This window comes from Pongo abelii, chromosome 6 (genome assembly GCF_028885655.2).
Source record: "Pongo abelii isolate AG06213 chromosome 6, NHGRI_mPonAbe1-v2.0_pri, whole genome shotgun sequence".
In the NCBI taxonomy this organism is placed as follows: domain Eukaryota; kingdom Metazoa; phylum Chordata; class Mammalia; order Primates; family Hominidae; genus Pongo; species Pongo abelii.
Genome location: NC_071991.2, coordinates 149,578,865 through 149,602,364, shown reverse-complemented (window position 1 = coordinate 149,602,364; position 23,500 = coordinate 149,578,865). Strand labels below are relative to the sequence as shown.

Here is a 23,500-nt window from a genome sequence, read left to right as displayed (position 1 = left end):
TCAACTACATGGGCACACAATGCTCTCTCTTACTTAGAGAAAAACACCTAATACTAAACATCTTGATACTGGGTTTTGTTTTTTTTTTTTTGGTCTTCTTATTATAGGGTAGAGAGAAGAGGAAGGGGGAAAGCTCTAGGCTTCCTCCTAGCCACTGAGGGAGAGTTGACACTGTTCTGGGAGAAATGCCTTCTTCATAAAAGAAGGGACACTGGGCAACACAGACAGTACCTGCCCTTAGCTTTTAGAAGCCAACTCTAAGAGATGACTCAGGAGAAAGGAATGATGTTATGGCCGGACCCCTACAATTTAACTGTGACTATATAACTGTAATGAGTTTAAGACACAAAGACAGCTAAGGAAATGTGGTTGATCAATGTGCTTTCTGCTGAGCTCAGATGACTTCTGGGACCACCAGGCATGAAATCCATGCCCCCACTCTGACCCTCACCACCACCTCTGCTCTGTGATTTGGTTCCCAGAGCTAAGAGCAAATAGCAGATCGCTGCCCCATTTCTCCACTTGTTGGCCTGGCCTCTGACACACGAAGTTGACACTTTGTCCGGGGTGTATTCCCATATGCCTCTGTGCTCTTGGAAAGCGTCACATAACTTATCCTCACAGAAGGCAGCTACACCGGCAAGGCAAGGATCTACACTTGAGGTCCTACACTTGCGTAGAGGAAGTTCCCATAAAGAGAATATAATGAAAGGCAAGCTGAAGTCTGTCATGAGACTCTGTTAAGTCCACAGTGTCACCTGTCATAGCTTATGGACACCTCAAAACTGTTCATATCAAACACTTTTCATAAGACACTTGGAAAAAACAGCTTTCTTACCCTTCCACGTTGAAGGACTTTGGGTCGTTTTGGCCCTCTATTGACAAAAATGGGTTGTTGGGGTTTGGCGTGGGACCCAGATATCTGCATCTCTGGGTATACATTATCCAAATACCATTTAAATGATTTACAGCCCAACTTCTTTCTCAGTTCCACACGCTCACTGATATTGCCATAGCTTTTCGTCTTCAGGTCAGATCTTAAGGAAAAATACTGCTCCTGAATTTAAAAAAAGTAAAAATAAGAAAATCGAATTTTTTGTTAAAAACGGTGACACAATTATATAGAGATTTTTTACACAATTAAGTCCATTACTAACAATGATAATAACATGTACCTTAAACTGTATCTGAGAATCAATGAAACAGGCATATATATGAGATCAGTGGGTCTCAAACTCGTGAGTCTCAGTAATCGATGTTCTTAAAAATTACGGAAAACTCCCAGGAGGGTCTCCGTGTGTGGGCTGTGTCTGTTCATATTTATCACACAGAAATTAAAAGAGAAACCTACAAATTATTAATTCCTTAAAATAATTAGAAACTCATTACAAACACAAAATGTAGTGAGAACAGTGACACTGCTTTATATTTTTGCAAACCTTTTTGCTGGCTGGCTGGCTTAAAACAAGTCAGCTAAATTCTCACATCTGCATTTAGCCTGTTGCAGTGTGTTGTTTTGGTTAAATATTCATATTTTTAAAATTACAACCTATATATAATTATGGGGTTAATACGACTCCAAAATTCAATAACTTTTGAAGTTTAGTTACGATGTGGAATATGAAATCATATTAAGATTTTTACACTGTTGCATTAAAATGTACTGGTCTATCGGCCACGTGCAGTGGCTCACACTTGTAATCCCAGCACTTTGGGAGGCCAAGGCAGGCGGATCACTTAAGGTCAGGAGTTTGAGACCAGCCTGGCCAACATGGTGAAACCCTGTCTCTACGAAAAAATACAAAAATTAGTTGGGCGTAGTGGCGCATGCTCCTTGGGGGCCGAGGCTGCAGAATCACTTGAACCTGGGAGGTGGAGGTTGCAGTGAATTGAGATTGTGCCACTGCACTACAGCCTGGGTGACAGAGTAAGACTCTGATTCAAAAAAAAAAGATAAATAAAGTTAAATAAAATCTCCTGGTCTGTCTTGCTCTCTGAATGGATCCTCCACCCGTTTTTGTAACAGTGTGGATTAGTCATTTGGAAAATACTAGTCCACTGGATTGTACTGTTCTACCAAATATTGAAAAATTTCACTATACAATATCAAAAAATTATATATAAAACCACTGATCTCCTCAGTAAATTTTTTTGAGATGGAGTTTCAGTCTTGTTGTCCAGGCTGGAGTACAATGGCATGATCTCGGCACACCACAACCTCCACCTCCCAGGTTCAAGCGATTCTCCTGCCTCAGCCTCCTGAGTAGCTGGGACTACAGGCGCGCGCCACCACACCCGGCTAATTTTGTATTTTTAGTAGAGACGGGGTTTCTCCATGTTGGTCAGGCTGGTCTCAAACTCCCGACCTCAGGTGATCCTCCTGCCTCGGCCTCGCAAAGGGCTGGGATTACAGGCATGAGCCACCACACCTGGCCAAGTAAAATTTTTAAGTACTAGGAAGCTGTCAAGCTCCTGGCAGTAAATGTAAGTTTTTCAAAATTCTAATTTTCACTTGAGGGCTTGAATTTTATCATTTGCAACAAATACTGTCAGTTGTTTTCATTTTCATTATTTAGTTTGTTTTACCCAAATATGAGTAATTATGGTTTGTGAGTCAGTCATTCTTAACATATAAAAAGAGTGTTCCTGGAGAGCAGTGGCTAGCTCCGCCCATAACTCAAACAACTGCACAAGTGTTTTTCCTTGAACCAGCCACCATACTTCAGTACGCAGCAGAAGTGCTTTTTGTGTGAGCGTGCATACTCACACAGGATACTAAAAAGGCACATTGAGATTTACTAAAATTATTATTATATCAATGACACTCGGAAATGAAACTGGCCTTTGTCTTCTGAGTGACTGCTGGTGAAGAATGCAGTGACTACAGTATAACTGGGTGCTGATGCCTCCATTTATGCTAAGGCACCAGTCACTTTACTCCCCTGATTCTACACACTCAGTGCAATGTCAACACGGTCAAAGAGGCAAATACTGTATTAACCTGACTATGAAAATGACTTTAAACTGGCAGACCTCCTCAAAGAGTGGCTAGGACTGGGACCATGTGTTGAGAACTATGGTAGCCAGTGATGATTCAGAGATGAGCATGGAATTAGACCTCAAAGTCCGGTGAGGGAGGGAGAGGGGAGATAAACAGTGCTGTAGGAAAAGCACCGTGGAGTCCCTACTGCCCCCAAACACAGTGCACCACTGTGTCCCTGTCATTCCAGCACACGCTACATGTCTCTGTTGACATTTCCCTCACGGCGTGAAAAATTACTATGCACTCCCTTATTCATCTTTTATCCCCCAAAACCTAACACAGAGCCTGGCATACAGGAGGTGCACAACAAATGTTTAAAAAATAACTATACGCAAATACAGCAGCAACCAGGCGTGATGGCTCACGCCTGTAATCCCAGCACTTCGGGAGGCCAAGGCTGGCAGATCATCTGAGGTCACGAGTTCGAGACCACCCTAACCAAAATGGTGAAACCCCGTCTCTACTGAGAAAAACAAAATTAGCCAGGCATGGTGGCACACACCTGTAATCCCAGCTACTCAGGAGGCTGAGGCTGAGGCAGGAGAATCACTTGAACCCAGGAGGTTGCAGTGAGCCAAGGTTGCAGTGAGCCAAGATTGCGCCATTGCACTTCAGCCTGAGCAAGAGTGAAACTCTGTCTCAAAAAAAAAAAAAAAAAAAGTGGAAACTACCTAAATGTTGATCAGCTGGTGGATAAAGTAAAATGTGGTCTGTTCATACAATGGAATATTATTTGGCAATAAAAAGGAATGCAGACCCATACATGGAACGGCATGGATGAACCTGAAAACGCCATGCTCAGCTGAAGAAGCCAAACAGAAAAGACCACATAGTTTATGATTCCATTTGTAGGAAATATCCAGAAAAGGCAAATTAAGTAGAGACAAGAGTAGATTAATGGTTGCTTATTGGTTGTCTAGGGCTGAGGCAGAGAGGGAGATTTTGGGGAGATGATTGAAGGCTATGGACTTCTTTTTGCAGTGATAAAATATTCCAAAATCAATTTTTGGATTATACTCCAATAAATCATTACAAAGAAAATATATAAAGTGACCTAAGGCAGAAGAGAAAGTGGAAAGTAATTCTAAATGTGCCCTCTAACAGGAAGAAATGGGATTGGGTCACCACAAAGTCCAATGAGAAGAAGAAAAGGCCAGGGCTGGCACAGTGGCTCACACATGTAGTCCCAGCACTTTGGGAGGCCAAGGCAGGAGGATCGTTTGAGCCCAAGAGTTCAAGACCAGCCTGGGCAACATAGTGAGATCCCATCTCTAAAAAAAAAAACAAACAAACAAAAAAAAAACCACTTTTAAAAAAAAATTATCCAGGCATAGTAGCACATGCCTATAGTCCCAGCTACTTGGGAGGCTGAAGCAGTAGGATCACTTGAGCCCAGGAGACTGAGGCCGCAGTGAGCTGTGATCACACCACTGCACTCCTGCCTGGGTGACAAAGCAAGACCCTGTCTCAAAAAAAAAAAGAAAGCCAACTTTTGCAGGCGTCACAATAGAGAGACCAGAAGGAATAAAGAAACTGAAGATAGAATTTCTTCCAACATTAGCTGCATTACTTCTTATGGAGTAGACACTTACAAAATTAAAAGAGTCAGATTAGAACCAGAAAGAAGTGAAGTACTAGGTGAAGGGGGTGGGGGGAAACTAGAAAGAGTTGGCCCTAAGGTGAAGGTTAACCAAGAGAAATATGCCAGAGTGAAAAGTAAAGCAACCAAAGCTATCACTAGGCCAGTCACTGCCGGCCTATCATTCATCCTTCTAAACAAGAAATTTCATCTCACCTTGTATTCATCCAACCAGACATGTGCCAGCCTCAAAGAGTTGTGTGTCATGGTGTCCTGGCCTTCGGGAGATCCATATGGTCGCCTTTTTCGGAAAATGTGTCCTACTCTAGAGCAAGGGATGATGAAGAGCTTACCGCCACACATCCAGATCTGGCCAGAAGCAAAAACAGGTGTTAACAGTTGCCTCATGTTGTTGTGAAACCAATGTATGAATTTTCAATGAAATTAATCTTTATTCAATAGGTGTTTATGAAACTTGGCAAGATATTTATATCTTATTAGATGCAAATATTCAAATAGAAGAAAATGAGAAGGTACACATTGTTAAAAATTGTCAGTCTTTATCATTACAAGGAACTAAATTCTAAAACAATGCTATAGTAAGCATTTACTACCATAAGTCTGAAATTGCACTTACCCAACTTTGTTGCTTTAACAGATCAAGAGACTTGATCTTAGGCACTTAAGAACAAGAAGTGCTTATTTTTATTTATTTATTTATTTTTTTTCTTTTAAGAAGTGCTTATTACCTGGTTCTCTCATTTCAGTTTCACAGGTACTTGCTTATACAATGCATATTCTTTTTTAGAAAACAGATTTTTTAATATAAAATATATAGAATAACTCCAGATTAAGATTCAAAAGACCTTAGCTCTGGTCTAAATTCTGTCCTTGACTATCTGAATTACTTTGGAGTTAAGTTCGTTTTTGTGGGATTCGATTACCTTATCTAAAAAGAGACTGAACTTTTAATAATAAAATCTATTAAATAAGAAGCATAATAAAATCTATTATGCCTTTAATCCTAACATTCTAAAACTTACAGAATGAAAACCTGCTTTTTCTTTTTTTTTTTTTTTTTGTTGAGACACAGTCTCGCTCTTGTCCCCCCGGGCTAGAGTGCGGTGGCGCTTGGCTCACTGCAACCTCTGCCTCCCAGGTTCAAGCGATTCTCCTGCCTCAGCCTCCAGAGTAGCAGGGATTACAGGCACCCACCACCACGCCCAGCTAATTTTTTTGTATTTTTAGTAGAGACAGGGTTTCACCATGTTGGCCAGGCTGGTCTTGAACTCCTGACCTCAGGATCAGCCCACCTTGGCCTCCCAAAGTGCTGGGATTATAGGCATGAGCCACCATGGACCCAGCCAAAACTTGCTTTTTAAAAATACTGTAGTCAATACATTTGCAGAAATACAGAAGGACATATGAAAAAGTATCACGGTATTATCTGATAGGGATTCTGCTAACTGGACTAGGAGATGGTTGGGAGAAATACTGGGATATTTGCTTGGAAGGAGAAGTCTCAGCTCTCCCCTTGCCCTCTTTCTACCTTTCCCAAAGACTGTCTACATCATGGTCCTCTGAGCCACAGACTCCACCTACGCTGTCACCCATCAAACCTTAGCAATTGGAGAAGACAGATAATGCGAGGTGGATTTCTTCCTCGGGACAGGGGTACCTGTATACATAAAAGGATTGGTAAGCTATACATGGGGTGATGGTATAATGCAGCATCAAACTGAGCTGTTTCTGAAAGTACAATGGGAAGCTATTTATTTTTCCAAGAGAACAGGTATGAACTAGGATGGTCTTAGGCCTCAGGGAAATCTGGTCACCCTGACTATATGACTATATGTATCTGGTAGTATCAATAAAATAAACCAACAAAAAAAGAACAAACCTTTAAATTAGCACATTAAGACATTTTAAATTTATATCCAACCATTCATTACAACAATACTTTTATAATTAAAAAAAATACATATATATACACACACAGAGTGGAATAACAGATACTGGAGACTCTAAAATGTGGGAGGGGAGTGAGGGACGAAGTACTACCTATTGGGTACAATGTGCATTATTCTGGTGATGAGTGCACTAAAAGCCGGACTTTACCACCACACACTATGCACTTGTACCTCTAAATCCATAAAAACAGACTAGGCACAGTGGCTCACACCTGTAATCCTAACACCTTGGGAAGCCAAGGCAGGAGGATTGCTTGAGTCCAGGAGTTCAAGACCAGCCTGGGCAACATAGTGAGACTTGAATCTCTACAAAAAGTAGAAAATTAGCCAGGTGTGGTGGCATGCGCCTGTACTCCCAGCTACTTAGGAGGCTGAGAGGTGGGAGGATCGCTTGAGCCCAGGAGGAGTTCGAGGCTGCAGTGAGCCACTGTATTCATGCCACTCTACTCCAACCTGGGCAGCGGAGCAAGACCCTGTCTCAACAAAATAAATACCAATAAATACATGGCTTCTTACATGCTTTTTCATTTCGTTGTTGTTTTCCTAGCCAATGGATCAACATGTATACTCTTGACATTTCGAACAGATATTATCCATATCACAGATTCTGACAAAGTAGCATTCATTAAGGACAATTTGTCCATAAAGACAGTCATGGAGCACTCTGGGAGGCCGAGGCAGGAGGATCACTTGAGCCCAAGAGTTCGACACCAGCCTGGGCAACACAGTGAGACCCCCATCTCTACAAAAAATAGAAAAACTACAGGCACGTGCCTGTAGTCCCAGCTAATCAGGAGGTAGAGGCAAGAGGATCTCTTGAGCCCAGGAGGTCAAGGCTGCAGTGAGTCATGACCACGCCACTGCACTCCAGCCTGGGCAGCAGAGAAAGATCCTATCTCAAAAAAAAAAATAATCAAGGAGAATATAAAGAAAACATGAGATCATGGATGAAAATCATATTCCACTACACAGTTATTAATTGAGCATGCAAAAATTAAATTACCCGAAATGATATTTCCAAATTTTCTCCTCCCCAGATATCCATGCCACTATCATACTGTCCAAGTTCATGGAAATACTGTCTGTTCATGGCAAACAAACCTCCAGCCATTGTTGGTGACCTAGAAAAACGAAAATTACTGTACTCATTCCTTATAGTCAGTTATCTTACCTACCACTTTTGTTTAAAATACTCAGTGTCAGTTTGGAACATAACTAATAAAAATTGAATTAATGATTATGAATCATTTTATCCAGTATCAGAGAATGAGCCAGGCTGTACAACTGAATTTTCTAGATTGCTAATAATATGCTCGTATCTGGCATATGAAGGCTACTTTTCTAAGTCTCGAAAGTTCTCTTCCTATTATAACCATTTCTGATGGAAAGCCACCTGATATGGTCACTCCTCCTGACAATCTCACAGAGCCTTGGGGATCAAAACTGGGCTCTGAGGTCCACCGAGGAGAGACCCGACAAACATCACACGTTGGGAGTTGGACTCACACAAGTTAGACCAGTGGCTCTCAACTGGGATGACTGTGTCCCCAACAGACATTTCATAATGTTTGGAGCATTTTTAGCTGTCACATCTTGATGTGTTTGTGTGGCAGGGTGCTCCTAGAATCTGGGTTGAGGTCTGGGATTCTGCTACCTATCCTAAAATGCACAAGGGGCCCCTACAACAAAGAATTATCTGGCCCAAAATGTCAGTAGTGCCCAGGCTGAGAAGCCCTGTGCTGGAGTGAGAAAAGCCACAGACTGGTCCTCTCAGGGACTTGAGCTAGCTTCCAGTCTGCTCACTTCCTAAAACTGGATAGAGGGGATTGTGGATTCTAGTGGCCCAAGCTGCCTGCACAAGAGAACCAAAATTATCTGCAGGGAAAAAACATCATCCCAGGTATGAATGTATTTCTATAATTTTTCATATATCATGTCTGGCACTGAGCAAAAATAAATAAGAAACAAATAAATAACCAGGCAAATGGGAAGATAAAATCACATGAAAACAAAATGAGAGAAACAACATACACCAGAAACAGATATGAAGGGGTTTCAAATATGGAATTATCAAGCAAAGACTTTAACTGCTCAGTATATTCAAAGAAAAAGACAAGGCAGAATTCGGCAGCAAATTAGTTACTTCAAAAAAGTAACCATGTTTATACATATCCAAAAGACACTTTTTAAAAACAAGACCAAAAAAAATGTAAGCAGCCAATGAAAAAGAGATTATCTTAAGGGAAGCAAAGTAAGACTAACAACGCTGACTTCCTGTCTGAAATGGTGAATGCCAGAAGGTTCTTGAATGATGCCTTCAAAGGCTGAAAGAACATACATGTCTGCTACTGCCAACCTAGAACTGGATACTGAGTAAACATGTTCTTCAAAACAATGGTGAAACACAAGGACATTTTCGGAAAAACAGAGGACTGATCACTAGGATGTCCAACTAAAAGAACGGCTAAGAGTGTTCTTCAGCCAGGATGGGAGCAATCCCAGATAGAGCCTACAGCTGCAGAAAGAACAGGGTAACATAAAGCGGAGATACTTGGGCAAGCCTGTGTGAATACTGCTACGTAAGAAATGGCTTCTGGGGTTTAAATTGTATAACAATATACAATATTGTTGTATGTAACAACAAATAAATAAACAATAACAAATAACGATAACAACATAATAACAATAACAAATAAATTGGGGGAGGAATAACTGAAACGTGAACGTTCTGAGATCCTGGCATTGTTTGGAGAAAGCACCAATTTTGATTACACTGGCAAATCAAGAACAAATGTATTCTTTAAAAAGTTAAAATACAGGTAAACCTCTTTGAATTCAATCTACATAAGAAATTTTTAAAGAAAACAAAAATAAGAAGAGCAGCTTTATATTACAGAAGATGAAACATAGATAAGAACATAAAATAATTCCTATACTATGACTTAGTAATTATACTAGCAGGAATCCATCTTCAAAATCCTAATGAAAGAAAAGGCTTACGTATTAATGTTTTTCACAACATCACTCCGGCTACCAAAGAACTGAAGGTAAGTTAGTGAACTATAAATACACCGCGGTGTTTGACATACCAAACAGCAACCACCACACGGGGCCCTCCCAGGGCTTCCTCTGCAATGGTGGCCTGGTCTGTCGCTTTTCTCACAGGCTCTAAGTCCTTGAGGGCACACATAGTGTTTTACTCATAAATCTTTCCTTAGGACTTCAAAGACTGCATAAAATTCAATACGTACTCAAGAATTTTTAACGTACAAATTAAGTCCAACACTTTTGCTCCTTACAAAGAAGGAGGAATTATCTTTAACATCATTTTGTTCTCTTTTAAGGAAGCACTGGTAGGAATTTTTCAAACAAAGGAGCGATCTTACTTTATTGGTGCAGTGGCTCCCTCCGCTCCTCGTAGCTCAGAAAGGGGGACAAGATCCCATTTGAAGTGCAGCCCCCAGTTGAACCCTCCGCGGACGACAGGGGACGAGCTGTAGGCCAGCGTGTCAGCGCTGATGATGTCAATCACTGGGCACACCACGGTGTGCCGGTCCTCACGGATGGCGGCCAGCAAGGGCTGCAGCCACATCACATTCACTTCACAGTGGCTGTCCAGGAACACAAGGACTTCTCCTGGGGAGGAAACAACAGAGGCTCAGGAGAGTGTCACAACGCTCAATTTAGGTACAACCACCCGTCCAATGGGATGACGCACTGACACAGCATGAAACACAATTGCCACCCTCCCAGCCCCAGATGGCTTAACTGCTCCACTACGCTTCACTGCCGATGGTCAACAAGGACGTCCCTCAGCCAATAATGCTGCATGCAGTGTCCTGCTGTAATTGAGGGACCCATACAAATCATACGTGCGACTCTTGAAAAAACTGACAGGCAATTCAGAATCTCTTCAGTAAACAGAGTCAAAGTCTCACAGTAACAACTCAACTCTTTGGAAGCCCAGATATTAAGTATTCCAAGATGTTTTGGTGCCATGACAGTGGCCAGTTGTATGTAGATATTTTTATTACAATTATTTTAATCAAAATATTTTGAAGTTTAGCACACACTTAGAATACATCTCTCTGCCTCAGTAAACAGAGTACAGAGAACACAGCTGCCTTCTCACTGGTGACTGCCACAGGACCTGCACTGTAACTATGGATGATTGCTGCCACACAGCAGTTCTCCCCGAAGAGAGGGAGGCGCAGCCGGTGGTGCTCTCGGGATGCCTCTGCTCATTTCTGTTTCTTCCATCTCCCACCTTTCCTTTCTACTGCCCCCACCCTCTTAGCTTCAGTGGCTCTCATCTGCCAATGGGATACACCTTTCTTCTAGTTAGCAAAATATAAATCATCGACATTTTATTCTGCATTTTAAGCTCCTCTTGATAAATGTCAGCAGAACTGAGGTGTTTTTTTTTTTTTTTTTTTTATAATTTCAAATTTAAGAGCTCCACGGTTCTTCTGAGCAGTTGAGAACTCAGAATGACATCATCAGGTCGCATTGTTTTTCTAAAAGTGCACTTGTGAAATGTATCAAGATTTTACATGAACTACTTAAAGCACCAAATGTTATCTATCCAACTTCAACTAGTGCTAAAAGCAGTATCTCAGACAGTTTTCAATGATGCCCGTCAATCAGTCCCACAGTTCAGTGTCTGTAAACAGCCTGAAGGGTGGGGGATGTAGGCAGCTCTCCGCTGTCACTGAATGCAGAAAGGCAGAATCTTCCACATGCACATCAGTGGGGGTGAGGTGAGATCAATCACAATTGCTTCAAGGAGAAAATGGATTCAGAGCTTTTCTTAATTCTAAGAGTGTTACTTTTTCCAATTAACACCAATTTAAATGAAGACTACATGTGGTCACAGTGAACCTGAAACAATGACTTCCATGCAAACTGGCTTGCTCCTGACAGATCCTAAACTATATCTGAATGAGGACCTGAAGAGATCATAAGGGAAAAAAACCTAAATAACTATTGCTATCTAAAAAAAGTCAATTCACAGTAAACATGCATTGTAACAGTACAATGTTTTGAGGGGCTTAATATTGAAAATACCCCAGTATTTTCACTTTATTGCTTTGCCTTGAATAACTCCACACAGCCAATTCAGTAAGTTTTTACATGACTAGAAACCTAGAAAAAAAGTCTCACAAGCCTTGAATTCAGTCTGCATCCACGGCAGATGGGATGTAGAGGAGCTGCTTCTCTTTTTTTTTGTTAATTGCTTCAGGTCACTGTGGGCTTCAGAGAAAGAAGAGAAGACAGATACTAAAAGTGAAGTTCCAACTCAGCCCAGCACACGAGCCAGTGGCTCCACAGGGGGAGTGGTGGTGTGCAGTGCCGACCACCACAAACCCAGATGCAGGTTATCTAGGAGAGCGTGGAATATAGGAAGGACTGCAGTAGATGCTGTCACTGCTAGGGAATGTCCCCACCAACTTCCATCATTCTCAAACGATTTTCAAAATTTTTTCGCCATGTCCATGCCCTACCTGCAATATCACATGCCTAACATTTTAAAACAGATTCATTAGTTTTAATTACATTTATTTAAAATTTTTTAAATTACAATCATAAATGAAACTCAGGGAGACCAATTACACATAGGTAACCATAAAACGAATACAACAGAATCAATATAACGTAACTGAAGACTGACCAGATATATTTTCTGCAGAAGACTGAATTTGAGATCGGTTATTTCTTTTTAAAGGGGGAGATCAGTGTATGATGGAAATATACTAGTAACAACGGAGACTTGCTCCTTGATGGAATCAGAAGGATTAAAAGGGAATTTTAAAGAAAATGCCGTTTATAGTTTTGTAAGTCAATCTTACGTCCATTTACCAATTAAAGTCATGCTGTGTGGCTCCAGAGGGATGCGCTCCGCACTAAGAATTAAAAGCATAGTTCCAATCGACAGTTTGGGTTCATACATTTTAAATTTTGTATTTAAAAACATAAAAATTCAGTTACATTTTGGTCTGGGCTTTTCTGCTTATATAAGTGAACAAGATATAAAATCTATTTGAGGGGCAGTTAACTATCAAAAAAGGGTCGCTATGAAAATAGACACTGAGGATTTGAGAGTTCAGCCCCCTGCACTACATGCTTTGGGGCAGCAGGCTTGGCGTTATGAACAGGCCCTTCCCAAACAGAACAAGCTTCATCTCTCCTGCTGGCAATGTCCATTTGAAACACCACTTTTCATAGACTTTGCAGAATCAGGACAGGTGCTGAGGCTCGAGCCCTTGTCGTCCAACACCCGTAAAGCAAAGCTAACGAGAAGTGATACCTGTCGCGTGGGCCGCGCCAATCATTCTCCCTCGAATCAACCCCTCACGCTTTGTATTTCTTATGACTTTAATTTTTCCAGGGAGGTATTTTTGGACATATTCATCTAGTTCTCCTTTCAAATCATCTGAAAATAGAGTCCCACAATTATTCAAACTGTATGAGACATATAGAAAGACACTTTACAGCTAAAGTTGTATCTAGTACTTGCTAAAATTTACAACAAACTATCAAGCAAATACTACAGAATATTTTACTTTAAAAGAGTACTGTAGCTTATCCTGTAGGAAGAAAAAGGAAAGAAATGAAGGGTAAGAGCTGGAATACTAGCGAAGAGGAATACTTACTTTAGTTACAGACTTATTTGTATCTCCATAGCATCGAGCACAATGCTTTGCATAAAGAATGTTTGAAATGAGTATTTTGAGTGCATAAATGTTCAGCTGACCGTATATAAATCACATTGATAACAAAGAAAATGAGATATAAATGCCTTTTATTACAAAGGAATTTATTAAGTCTTAGTCCATTTCAAAATAGTTAAGAAACAACTTCAATTGCCCCTACCAAGAATAACAAGAACAGCACTGAATATGTCCTTTTATCAATTTAGCATCTTTCTTCCTAGGTTGCTAAATATTTTTTAAGGAATTCTATGTCATTCGCCTGTATATTTCAGAATAACTTGAAAGATCGTTTAAGATAATAAGCAGTAATTCTTTCCATAGTTAATATACAAACCACCTCAAATTATGAATTTTTCCTTTTAGGTAAAATAGCCGCAAAGTGAAAACCAGAATACAAGCTGACTTAAAAAAAAAAAAAAAAAAAAAAAAAAAAAAACACCCAACCATAAGTTCTAGAAATCAGTATGTAACCAATCTTCTACTTGGTCCAGACTCAGATTTATTTGTTAGGTTTTTTGTTTGTTTGTTTTTGGCCAAGGTTTGGGAATTTTGCTCCCATGAGTCTCTGTCCATTTCTTTACCTTCTATATTTAAGTATACTGGTATACCAACTCTGATGTTGATACAAGTGGTACTTAATAAACGCTTGAGTGCATGAAAAAGTCACTGGCATACACCTGTACCACTGTGTTTCTGCAGGCTGCTGTCATGAAAAGAGCAGAAGGCTTGGAGCTATGCAGACTAGAGGTCTCATTTCCACTCTACTACTTAACAGCTATGGGGTCTGAGCAAATTACTTTTTATATTTCTCCCTCTATAGAATGGGCTTCCAGCCTTTCTTGCAAGGTCACTGAGAGCTGAATGAGCAGTGTAATAAAAAGCCTTCTATCCTGTTTGGGTACACAAAGCCATTCTTAGCAAGAGTCTATGTTGAATTAAGAAAGGCGTACAGAACATAGAATATGTAGTGAATCATAAAATACTGGCATTCAGAGATCGTTGAGGAGCTATCAGAATGCAATCCACTTTTATCTGGGGACGATCAGTGTAAGAGACTTAATAGAGAAGCATAAGCCAAGGCATCATGCCAACTGAAAAAAGCCCATCTCAAAAGGTCACATACTGTGTGATTCCATTTATATGACATTCTTGAAATAACAAAATCAGAGATGGAAACAAAATCATAGAGAGTCGTGGTTTCAGGGACTGGGGAAGAGTGGAGGAAAGCAGGAGGTGTGACTAGAAAGAGGCAGCACAAGGGCCCTCCGGGTGAGGAAACAGTTCTGTATCATTGCAGTGAGGGTTGTGGGAGTCCACCTGTGTGACAGAATGACCCTGGACCACACGCACTGTACCAACGTGTAGATTCCTGGTTCTGATAGGGGAATTTTATGATGGAGCAACTGGATAAAGGTACATAGACCGTCTTTGTAACTTCCTGTGAACCTACAGTTATTTCAAATAAAAAGATGTGTGTTTTTTAAAGTAAGCCACGGAAAAAATTTCATGGGCCAAATTTGGGTAGCATAGTTTATAAGCAGGTTACAAAGATAATGGATTTCTTCAGACTTATTTGTAGTCAGCCCAGCTGTGACTGCATGCGTAGGATCCCCACCTACCACGTACTTGAAAGTTCAGCTGTGTTAATGTTTGTCAGTGCTGTAGTGACTGACAGCCTGGATCCAATGTTACCAGTTGCAGCATTCCTTACCAAAGTCACTGTCATCATCCACAAGGATGATCTCATGAAGCAGGTGTGCTGGCGTGCGGTCTATGACACTGTGCACTGTCCGAAGCAAGGCAGAAAACGCTTCATTATAGAAACAGACAACAACACTAGCAGCTGGCAGGTCAGGTGGGTAGAACTTTTCTTTACATCTGTAAAGATAAAGATGAGGAAATTCTGACATTTTAAAAGGCTCGAATGGTTTAGGTTATTATTCACCTACAGATTTACTGTCCCCTGTTCACCCTCTTCCCCCACCCCCCACCTTTTTTTTTTGAGACGGAGTCTCGCTCTTGTTGCCCAGGCTGGAGTGCAGTGGCGCTATCTTGGCTCATCGTGACCTCCCCCTCCCAGATTCAAGCGATTCTCCTGCCTCAGCCTCCCGAGGAGCTGAGATTACAGGCATGTGCCACCACATCCGGCTAATTCTGTATTTTTAGTAGAGACAGGGTTTCTCCATGTTGGTCAAGCTGGTCTCGAACTCCTGACCTCAGGTGATCTGCCCACCCCAGCCTCCCAAAGTGCTGGGACTACAGGCGTGAACCACCCGCCCAGCCTGTTCAGCCTCTTTCTAACATTATGGTAACAACAATTTTTTTTAAAAGCATTTACAAAAACAATACGGTTTCTTCTTCAAGAGTTTTACATTTTGTTAATAATGTCTCCCTCCTATACCTGCTATCTTGTTTACTTTTGGATAAATTTTTTCTTTTTTTGAGATGGTGTCTCGCTCTGTCACTAGGCTGGAGTGCTGTGGCGCGATCTTGGCTCACTGCAACCTCCGACTCCCTGGTTCAAGCGATTCTCCTGCCTCAACCTCCTGAGTAGCTGAGATTACAGGCCTGCGCCACCACGCCCAGCTAATTTTTGTATTTTTAGTAGAGACAGAGTTTCACCACGTTGGCCAGGTTGGTCTCGATCTCCTGACCTCGTGATCCACCCACTGCACCCTCCCAAAGTGCTGGGATTACAGGCGTGAGCCACCACATCCAGCCGGATAAAGATTTTTTAAACTTCAGGATTTTTTTTTCTTTTTTGGAAGAGAGGTTACATAAAAATGTAAGTTCTTTTTACCAAAATCACTGCAAGTGTTTCATGCAGCACTCATAAGCTGATGTCCAGCTTCTCCTCAATGAGGTTTCAAAAGGAAACAAATATAAGACTTTATATTTGAAATTTTATTTTTTTGCCCAATAATAAAAAAGATTTGAATAAATTATGATATACCAAGATAACAGAAGAGCTTCCATGTATCAAATCATTCCAAGCAACTATTTGGAAAAAAAGGGTTAGGAGCTTTAAGCAACATCAAAAAGCCATGAACTGGCTCATGGCTGTAATCCCTGCACTTTGGGAGGCCAAGGTGGGCAGATCACGAGGTCAGGAGTTTGAGACCAGCCTGGCCAACATGGTGAAACCCTATCTCTACTAAAACTATAAAAATTAACCAGGCGTGGTGGTGCACGCCTGTAGTCCTAGCTACTCAGGAGGCCGAGGCAGGAGAATCACTTGAACTTGGGAGGTGGAGGTTATAGTGAGCCGACATCACGCCACCACACTCCAGCCTGGGCAACAGAGTAAGACTCCATCTCAAAAAAAAAAAAAAAAAAAGCCATGAACTTAGAGAACACATTGAGAACCCTGAATTCTTTCCCAGGGCACACACAGCCCTCCAGCATCTGAGCCCTGCCTCCCTCCAGCCTTGTCACCTCTCTGCAGGGACCACTCCAGTACTATGCCCTTAGTCATGTAAGGACTTGTTGACTTATTTGCCTCCCCTGCTAGACTCTAGCCCTGAGAACTGAGGAACTACTACATCTGTTTGTTTCTTCCAGAGCTCAAGATGGCGTGTAGCAAACAGAAGGTGCTCAACAAATGTCTGTCTGTGGAATGACTGACCACATGCACGAAAAGCCTTTGACGGAACAAAAATAATGCAAGAGAAAAGTGAAATGAGGAGTAAAATTCTTCACTGATTTTAATTCCTATTTGCCATGAATCCAATCAATAAACATTTAGAACAAACTTATACTCAGGTTATTTAATTAGCACCCTACTCTGCTTCCCCAGGTGATCTGAAATGTTAAAGGAGACACAGCAAGCTCTAGGACTCTGTCGGTCATCTCAGACCATGTGGCTTCACATATAACACAAGCGGAAATCTGTCTCAAGTTTCCTAGTATGCTGAATAAAGATGCTGCATTGGGAAATATGAACCCCGTCCTCATGACCTCTTACACTGACACTAAAAACATCGTGTTGTTAAAATGTATTTGCAAATCCGATAAGGCACATACGCTGCATTCCTTGTGTCTGGCACATCTCTGTGGTAGCCCAAGCGGTTACTGATAAGCATATTAAAAGCATGTTTCTGATAGCCCAAGTCTCTCAACTCCTGATCGCGTTCATTAAAAATCATACCTGCAAAAGAGTGAAGTTAGTCAGCAAATTAAATCTAGAAAGTATCATGTTACTGTTAATGATATTATGATCTTAAGAAAATGCTGACTTTATCCTATTATAATCTAATATCTCTTTTCTCAAACTTAGGTTGTCTCTAGGTTGAAGTCAAATTCTTATCAGTCTAGGTCAAAGCAAGTGTGTCTTAACCATAAACACCACCTGTTCACAAGCCATAATCTTTTTTTTTTTTTGAGATGGAGTTTCCCTCTGTCGTCAGGCTGGAGTGCAGTGGCACGATCTTGGCTCACTGCAACCTCCAACTCCCTGGTTCAAGCAATTCTCCTGCCTCAGCCTCCCGAGTAGCTGGGATTACAGGCAAATGCCACCACGCCCAGCGAATTCTTGTATTTTTAGTTGAGACGGGGTTTCACCATGTTGGCCAGGATGGTCTTGATCTCCTGACCTCGTGATCTGCCCACCTCAGCTTCCCAAAGTGCTGGGATTACAGGCGTGAGACACCACACCCGGCCACAAACCATAATCTTAAGAATAGTTTATTATATTCAAGAGAAAAATTTACCTGCAACCAGGAAAAAATTTTTTATAATTTTCCATTAAAGCAATAGATTTTAGAACCCCAGTGGCCCTCAACAGGCCTCAATTACATGCGAGTTTTTACAGGAGTCCCTCCCCAGAAAAAGGCAACTGATAAGCTTTTCCATAAAAAGAGTTTCCTGGGTCAGACACAATGGCTCATGCCTGTGATCCCAGCACTTTCGGAGGCCAAGGCAGGAGGACTGCTTGAGCCCAGCCTGGGCAACACAGCGAGACCTTGTCTCTACTACAAAAAAAAAACAACAACAAAAAAAAAACATTAGCCAGGTGTGGTGGCTCAGTGGCTCACACCTGTAGTCTCCATGACTTGGCTACTCAGGTGGCTGAGGCCTGAGGCAGGAAGACTGCTTCAGCCCAGGACATCAAGGCTGCAGTGAGCCACAGTTGTGCCACTGCACTCCAGCCTGGGTGACAGAGTGAGATCCTGTCTTTAAAAAAAAAAAAAAAAAAAAAAAAAGGCTTCACAGTTTCTGGTTTAACTGTCAGGGAATTCCTCCACAGGCCTAATCAAAGTCACTGTACTATTAGGCAGGGCGCGGCTGCTTATGCCTGTAATCCCAGCACTATGGAAGTGGAGGCGGGCAGATTGCTTGAGGTCAGGAGTTCAAGATCAGCCTGGCCAACATGGTGAAACCCCATCTCTACTAAAAATACAAAAAAAAAAAAACACTAGGCGGGAGTGGTGGTGCATTCCCGTAGTCCCAGCTACTCGGGAGGCTAAGGCAGGAGAATCTCTTAAACCCGGGAGGCAGAGGTTGTGGTGAGCCAAGATCACGCCACTGCACTCCAGCCTGCAGAGCAAGACTTTGTCTCAAAATAAATAAATAAATGTCCATTTTTAAAAAATAGTAGAACTCTGTTCCTTTAATACAGTGAATGTTTTATGAATATCCAGGTGTAAAGGGATGAGATATAGAATGCAGTTTTTCCAGCCGGGCATGGTGGCTCATGCCTGTAATCCCAGCACTTTGGGAGGCCAAGGTGGGTGGATCATGGGAGGTCAGCAGTTCAACACCAGCCTGACCAACATGGTGAAACCCTGTATCTACTAAAAATACAAAAATAAGCCAGGCATGGTGGCACACGCCTGTAATCCCAGCTACTTGGGAGGCTGAGGCAGGAGAATCAGTTGAACCTAGGAGGCGACTGCAGCAAGCCAAGATCATGCCACTGTACTCCAGCCTGGGTGACAAAAGCAAAACTCTGTCTCAAAAAAAATAGAATGCAGTGTTTCCCCAATTTATCTGAACGCAACTAGTGTCCCCAAATCTACTTTGAGAAACATTATCTCTTAATATGCCTTCTCTCTGAAACTGTTTCAACTGCAGTTCATCCTTTTTAAACACAAAACAACAAACATCCACTAGCATTTTATACAAGGAGAGAAACTCCAGAAGAGGAGAGACTTTGTTGATGACCAAAACATAAAAGAAATAAAACTAAAATTGCTTGATACCTAGAACCTAGAGCAGAGCCTTGCACAAAGAAGATTCTCAATAAATACTCCTTAATTCAACAAGTGTCAGAACATGAAAGAATCATGTTCTATTATAGGTCTCTTGAAAAGATTCCATATGAAAAGATTGTTTTAGCTTACTTTTCCTATTCCCCTACTCAAATAAAATTGTAGCCAAACCTCAATGAATTAACATGCCAGAGGACCCTTTTCAATTAATTTTATAATTTCAGATTAAATGAGAAAATGTTTTAAATTTTAAATTTATTGTTGATTTTTTTTTTTTTTTTTTTTTTCCGAGACAGGGTCTTGCTCTGTCCCACAGGTTGGAGTGCAGTAGTGCAATCTCGGCTCACTGCAGCCTCTGCCGCCTGGGCCCAAACAATCCTCATGAGTAGCTGGGACTACAGCCATGCACCCCCACACTCAGCTAATTTTTAAACTTTCGGTAGATACCACCTTAAGCTGGTCTTAAACTTCTGAGCCCAAGCGATCTACCAGCCTCAGCCTCCCAAAGTGCTGGGATAACAGGTGTGAGCCACCATGCCTGGCCAATAATCTTTCTCAAATGTACCTTTTCATAGGTTCCTTTCCCTGCTTGTTCAGTAATTCTCTACTCAGAAATCTGCATACTTTTAACTACTATTATATTATTTATACTAATTCCTTCTATATTAAATTTATTTTATGTAAGAAATTTTGGATGTTTTTCATTTTTTAACTGTGATAATTATGCACATAACATAAAACATACCATTAGTGACATTTAGTACATTCTCAATGTTGTATGACCAGCATGATTATCTAGCTGCAGAATACTGTCAGCACCACAGAAGAAAACCCTATACCCATTAAAGCAGTTATTCCCATTCCTCCCGTTCCCCAGTCCCTGGGAACCACTCATTTGCCTTCTGTCTCCATGGACCTGCCTATTCTAGACATTTCACGCAAAGGAACCACAGCATGTGATCTTTTGTGTCTGGCTTCTTTCACAAGCATAATGTTTTCAAGGTTCATCCATGTTGTAGCATGATCACAACGTCATTCCCTTCTCTGTCTGAATAATATTCCATGGTATGGATAGATCACACTTAGTTTATCCCTTCATCAGTTGATGGATATTTGGATAACATGCTGTCACCTTCTGTCTATTGAGAATAGTGCTGCTATGAACATTGAGTACAAGTTTTTGAGCACCTGTTGGCAATTCTTCCAAGTACAAACCCTGGAGTGGTATTGCTGGGTTATATGATAATTCTACGTTTAATTTATGGAGGAACTGCCAAACTGTCTATAGTGGCTGCACTATTTTCCATTCCCACCAGCAACGTGTGAGGGCTCCAGTTTCTCCACATCCTCACTGTCGCTTGCTACTCTCCTTTTTAAGTTTATTTTTATAGCCCTCCCAGTGGGTGTGAGATGGCTATCTCATTGTTTTGATTTTCATTTCTGTAATCACTAATTATATTAAGCATCTTTTCATCTGCTTGTTGGCCATTTGTATCTCTTCTTTGGAGAAATGTCTATCAAATCCTTTGCCCATTTTAAAATTGTGCCATTTGTCTTTTTATTACTGAGTTTTAAGAACTGTTTAGGCCAGGCACAGTGGTTCATGCCTATAGTCTCAGCACCTTGGGAGGCAAAGGCAGGCAAATGGCTTGAGCCCAGGAGTTCGAGACCAGCTTGGGCAACATGGTGAAACCTTGTCTCTACAAAATACACAAAAATTAGCTGGGCATAGTGGTACACCCCTGTAGCCCCAGCTACTCGAGAGGCTGAGGCAGGAGGATCACACGAGCCGAGGAGGCTGAGGCTGCAGTGAGTCATGACTGCGCCACTGCCCTCCACCGCAGGTGACAGAGCGAGGCCCTGTCTCAAAATGAAATAAAATTACAAACATTCTTTATATATTCTGGATACTGAACTCTTATTAGAAATATGATTTACAAATATTTTCTCCCATTCTGTGGGTTGTCTTTTTTCACTTTTTTTTTTTTTTTTTTTTTTTTTTTGAGACAGAGTCTTGCTCTGCCGCCCAGGCTACAGTACAATGGCGCGATCTTGACTCACTGCAACCTCCGACTCCCGGGTTCAAGCGATTCTCTTGCCTCAACCTCCCGAGTAGCTGGGATTACAGGCACCTGCCACCACGCCCAGCTAATTCTGTATTTTAGTAGAGATAGGGTTTCGCCATGTTGGTCAGGCTGGTTGCAAATTCCTGACCTCAGGTGATCCACCCACCTCAGCCTCCCAAAGTGCTGGGATTACAGGCATCAGCCACTGCACCCAGCCCTTTTTTCACATTCTTGATGTGTTATTTGATGTACGAAAGTTTTTATTTTTGATTAGTCCAATTTATCTTTAAAAGTAGAAAGTCTGAGTCTTACAACTTTGTTCTTTTTCAGACTGTTTTGGCTATTCAGAGCCTCTTGTAATTCCATATTAATTTTAGGATAACCTTTTCCCTCTTTACAACAAAGACCACTGACATTTTGATAGGGATTGCACTGCATCTACATATTGCTTTGGGTGATATCTACATCTTAACAGTATTTAGTATTCCATTCTATGAACCTGGAATATCTTTCCATGTATGTAGGTTTACTTTGATTTCTTTCAGCAATGTTTTACAGTTTTCAGCATACAAATCTTGCAGCTCCTTGGCTAAATGTATTCTTCAGTGTTTTATGACTTTTGATGCGATTGTAAATGAAACTGATCTCTTAACTGCAGTTTTCAGGCCGCTTGTTGCTACAGTATAAAAATGCAACTGGTTTTTGCCTGTTGATCTAGTACCTGCAACTGCCAAATTCATTTATTACCTCTAATAGGTTTTTTGTGGATTCTTTACGATAGTCTATAAGGAATTTAGTTTTTCAGTTAGGCAGCTGGAGTTTGTTATTCAATATCTACAATTCTCTCACTACTTCTTTCAAAAGCAAATACAGAGTCTATTCAAAATGGTAAACTCAGTATTACTTCTTGATAAAAGCTTTACCAATGTAACTATAAATAAATAAAAGAGCTAGACATTTTCCCATTAATGCTTTAAAAATGTCCACTGGCTATTGGAAAAAGATTTATGAAAATTGTACTTTATGAAAATTGAAGTTGGTGAGATCACGTCTCTATTTAAAAATATTTTTAAATGAAAACTGAAGTAGATATTAGCTTGTTTCCTCATAAAATTTTACATACTTTTGACTTCCTTTATTAGAAAATCATCAAGTCCTAAGAACTGATTTTATTTCTTTGAAACTATGACCAAGTGAAAACTCTATTTTAACATTTCTTTCACATTCTAAGGCTCTCTCAATCTCTCAACAATCTCTTGTATTTTACTCTTAAATTACCTATTATTTGATGTTTTTGTGACAAGATCCAAGTTCTTTAAGTTTTAATGATAACAAAAACTGCTCACTTATCCCTTAAAATAAAATTTGTCAAAATCAACACTCTAAAATTGCAGTATTCAAAGGCATAGACAATAGAGTCTTGCATCCAAGTTGAAGAGAATATAATTTTTTAGGAGGAAAAAAGGGCTTTCTATTTTATAACTAAGATTTCATAAACTATATTATATATACATATATTTTTTCTAGCACCTTAGTAATTCTTGTTAAGTGAAAATCATATTAGATATAAATAACCCCAGCTTATTTTTAAACTCAGAACTTTATGTTCTGTATTAATTAAATATACCCTTAAAAATAAATTAAATACAGTCAAGGAAACTTTCAACCATTTCTTTCCCTTATTAGCAATCCTAGCAATTAAAACCTTCTTCCAGGGCTGGGCACAGTGGTGCATGCCTATAGTCCCAGCTACTCTCAAGGTTGAGGTGGGAGGACAGCTTGAGCCCAAGAATTCGGGGACAGCCTGGGCAATATGGTGAGACCCCATCTCTTAAAAAAACAAACAAAAAACAAACCCCTTCTCCCATAGGTTCCATTTTCTTTCTAGCCTTTTAATTTTTCTTCCCTGGACCTTGTTTG

At 40.8% G+C, this 23,500-nt stretch overlaps 1 protein-coding gene across 16 annotated transcripts in view; it reads right to left on the bottom strand.

Annotated features, from left to right (window-relative positions):
• GALNT11 (polypeptide N-acetylgalactosaminyltransferase 11) overlaps positions 1-23,500 on the bottom strand; it is a 97,409-nt gene that overhangs the window by 4,088 nt on the left and 69,821 nt on the right. For 11 of the 16 annotated variants that reach the window (XM_054560033.2, XM_024249538.3, XM_024249539.3 and 8 more), the window contains 7 exons: positions 17,329-17,452; positions 15,017-15,183; positions 12,900-13,025; positions 9,979-10,228; positions 7,596-7,713; positions 4,839-4,991; positions 839-1,057 (listed from right to left, as the gene is read on the bottom strand). In XM_054560033.2, the coding sequence (XP_054416008.1) occupies positions 839-1,057; positions 4,839-4,991; positions 7,596-7,713; positions 9,979-10,228; positions 12,900-13,025; positions 15,017-15,183; positions 17,329-17,452 (1,157 nt within the window). The remainder of the gene's footprint in view (positions 1-838; positions 1,058-4,838; positions 4,992-7,595; positions 7,714-9,978; positions 10,229-12,899; positions 13,026-15,016; positions 15,184-17,328; positions 17,453-23,500) is intronic. The other 5 variants (XM_063726237.1, XM_063726236.1, XM_063726234.1 and 2 more) reach the window with 1 other exon arrangement.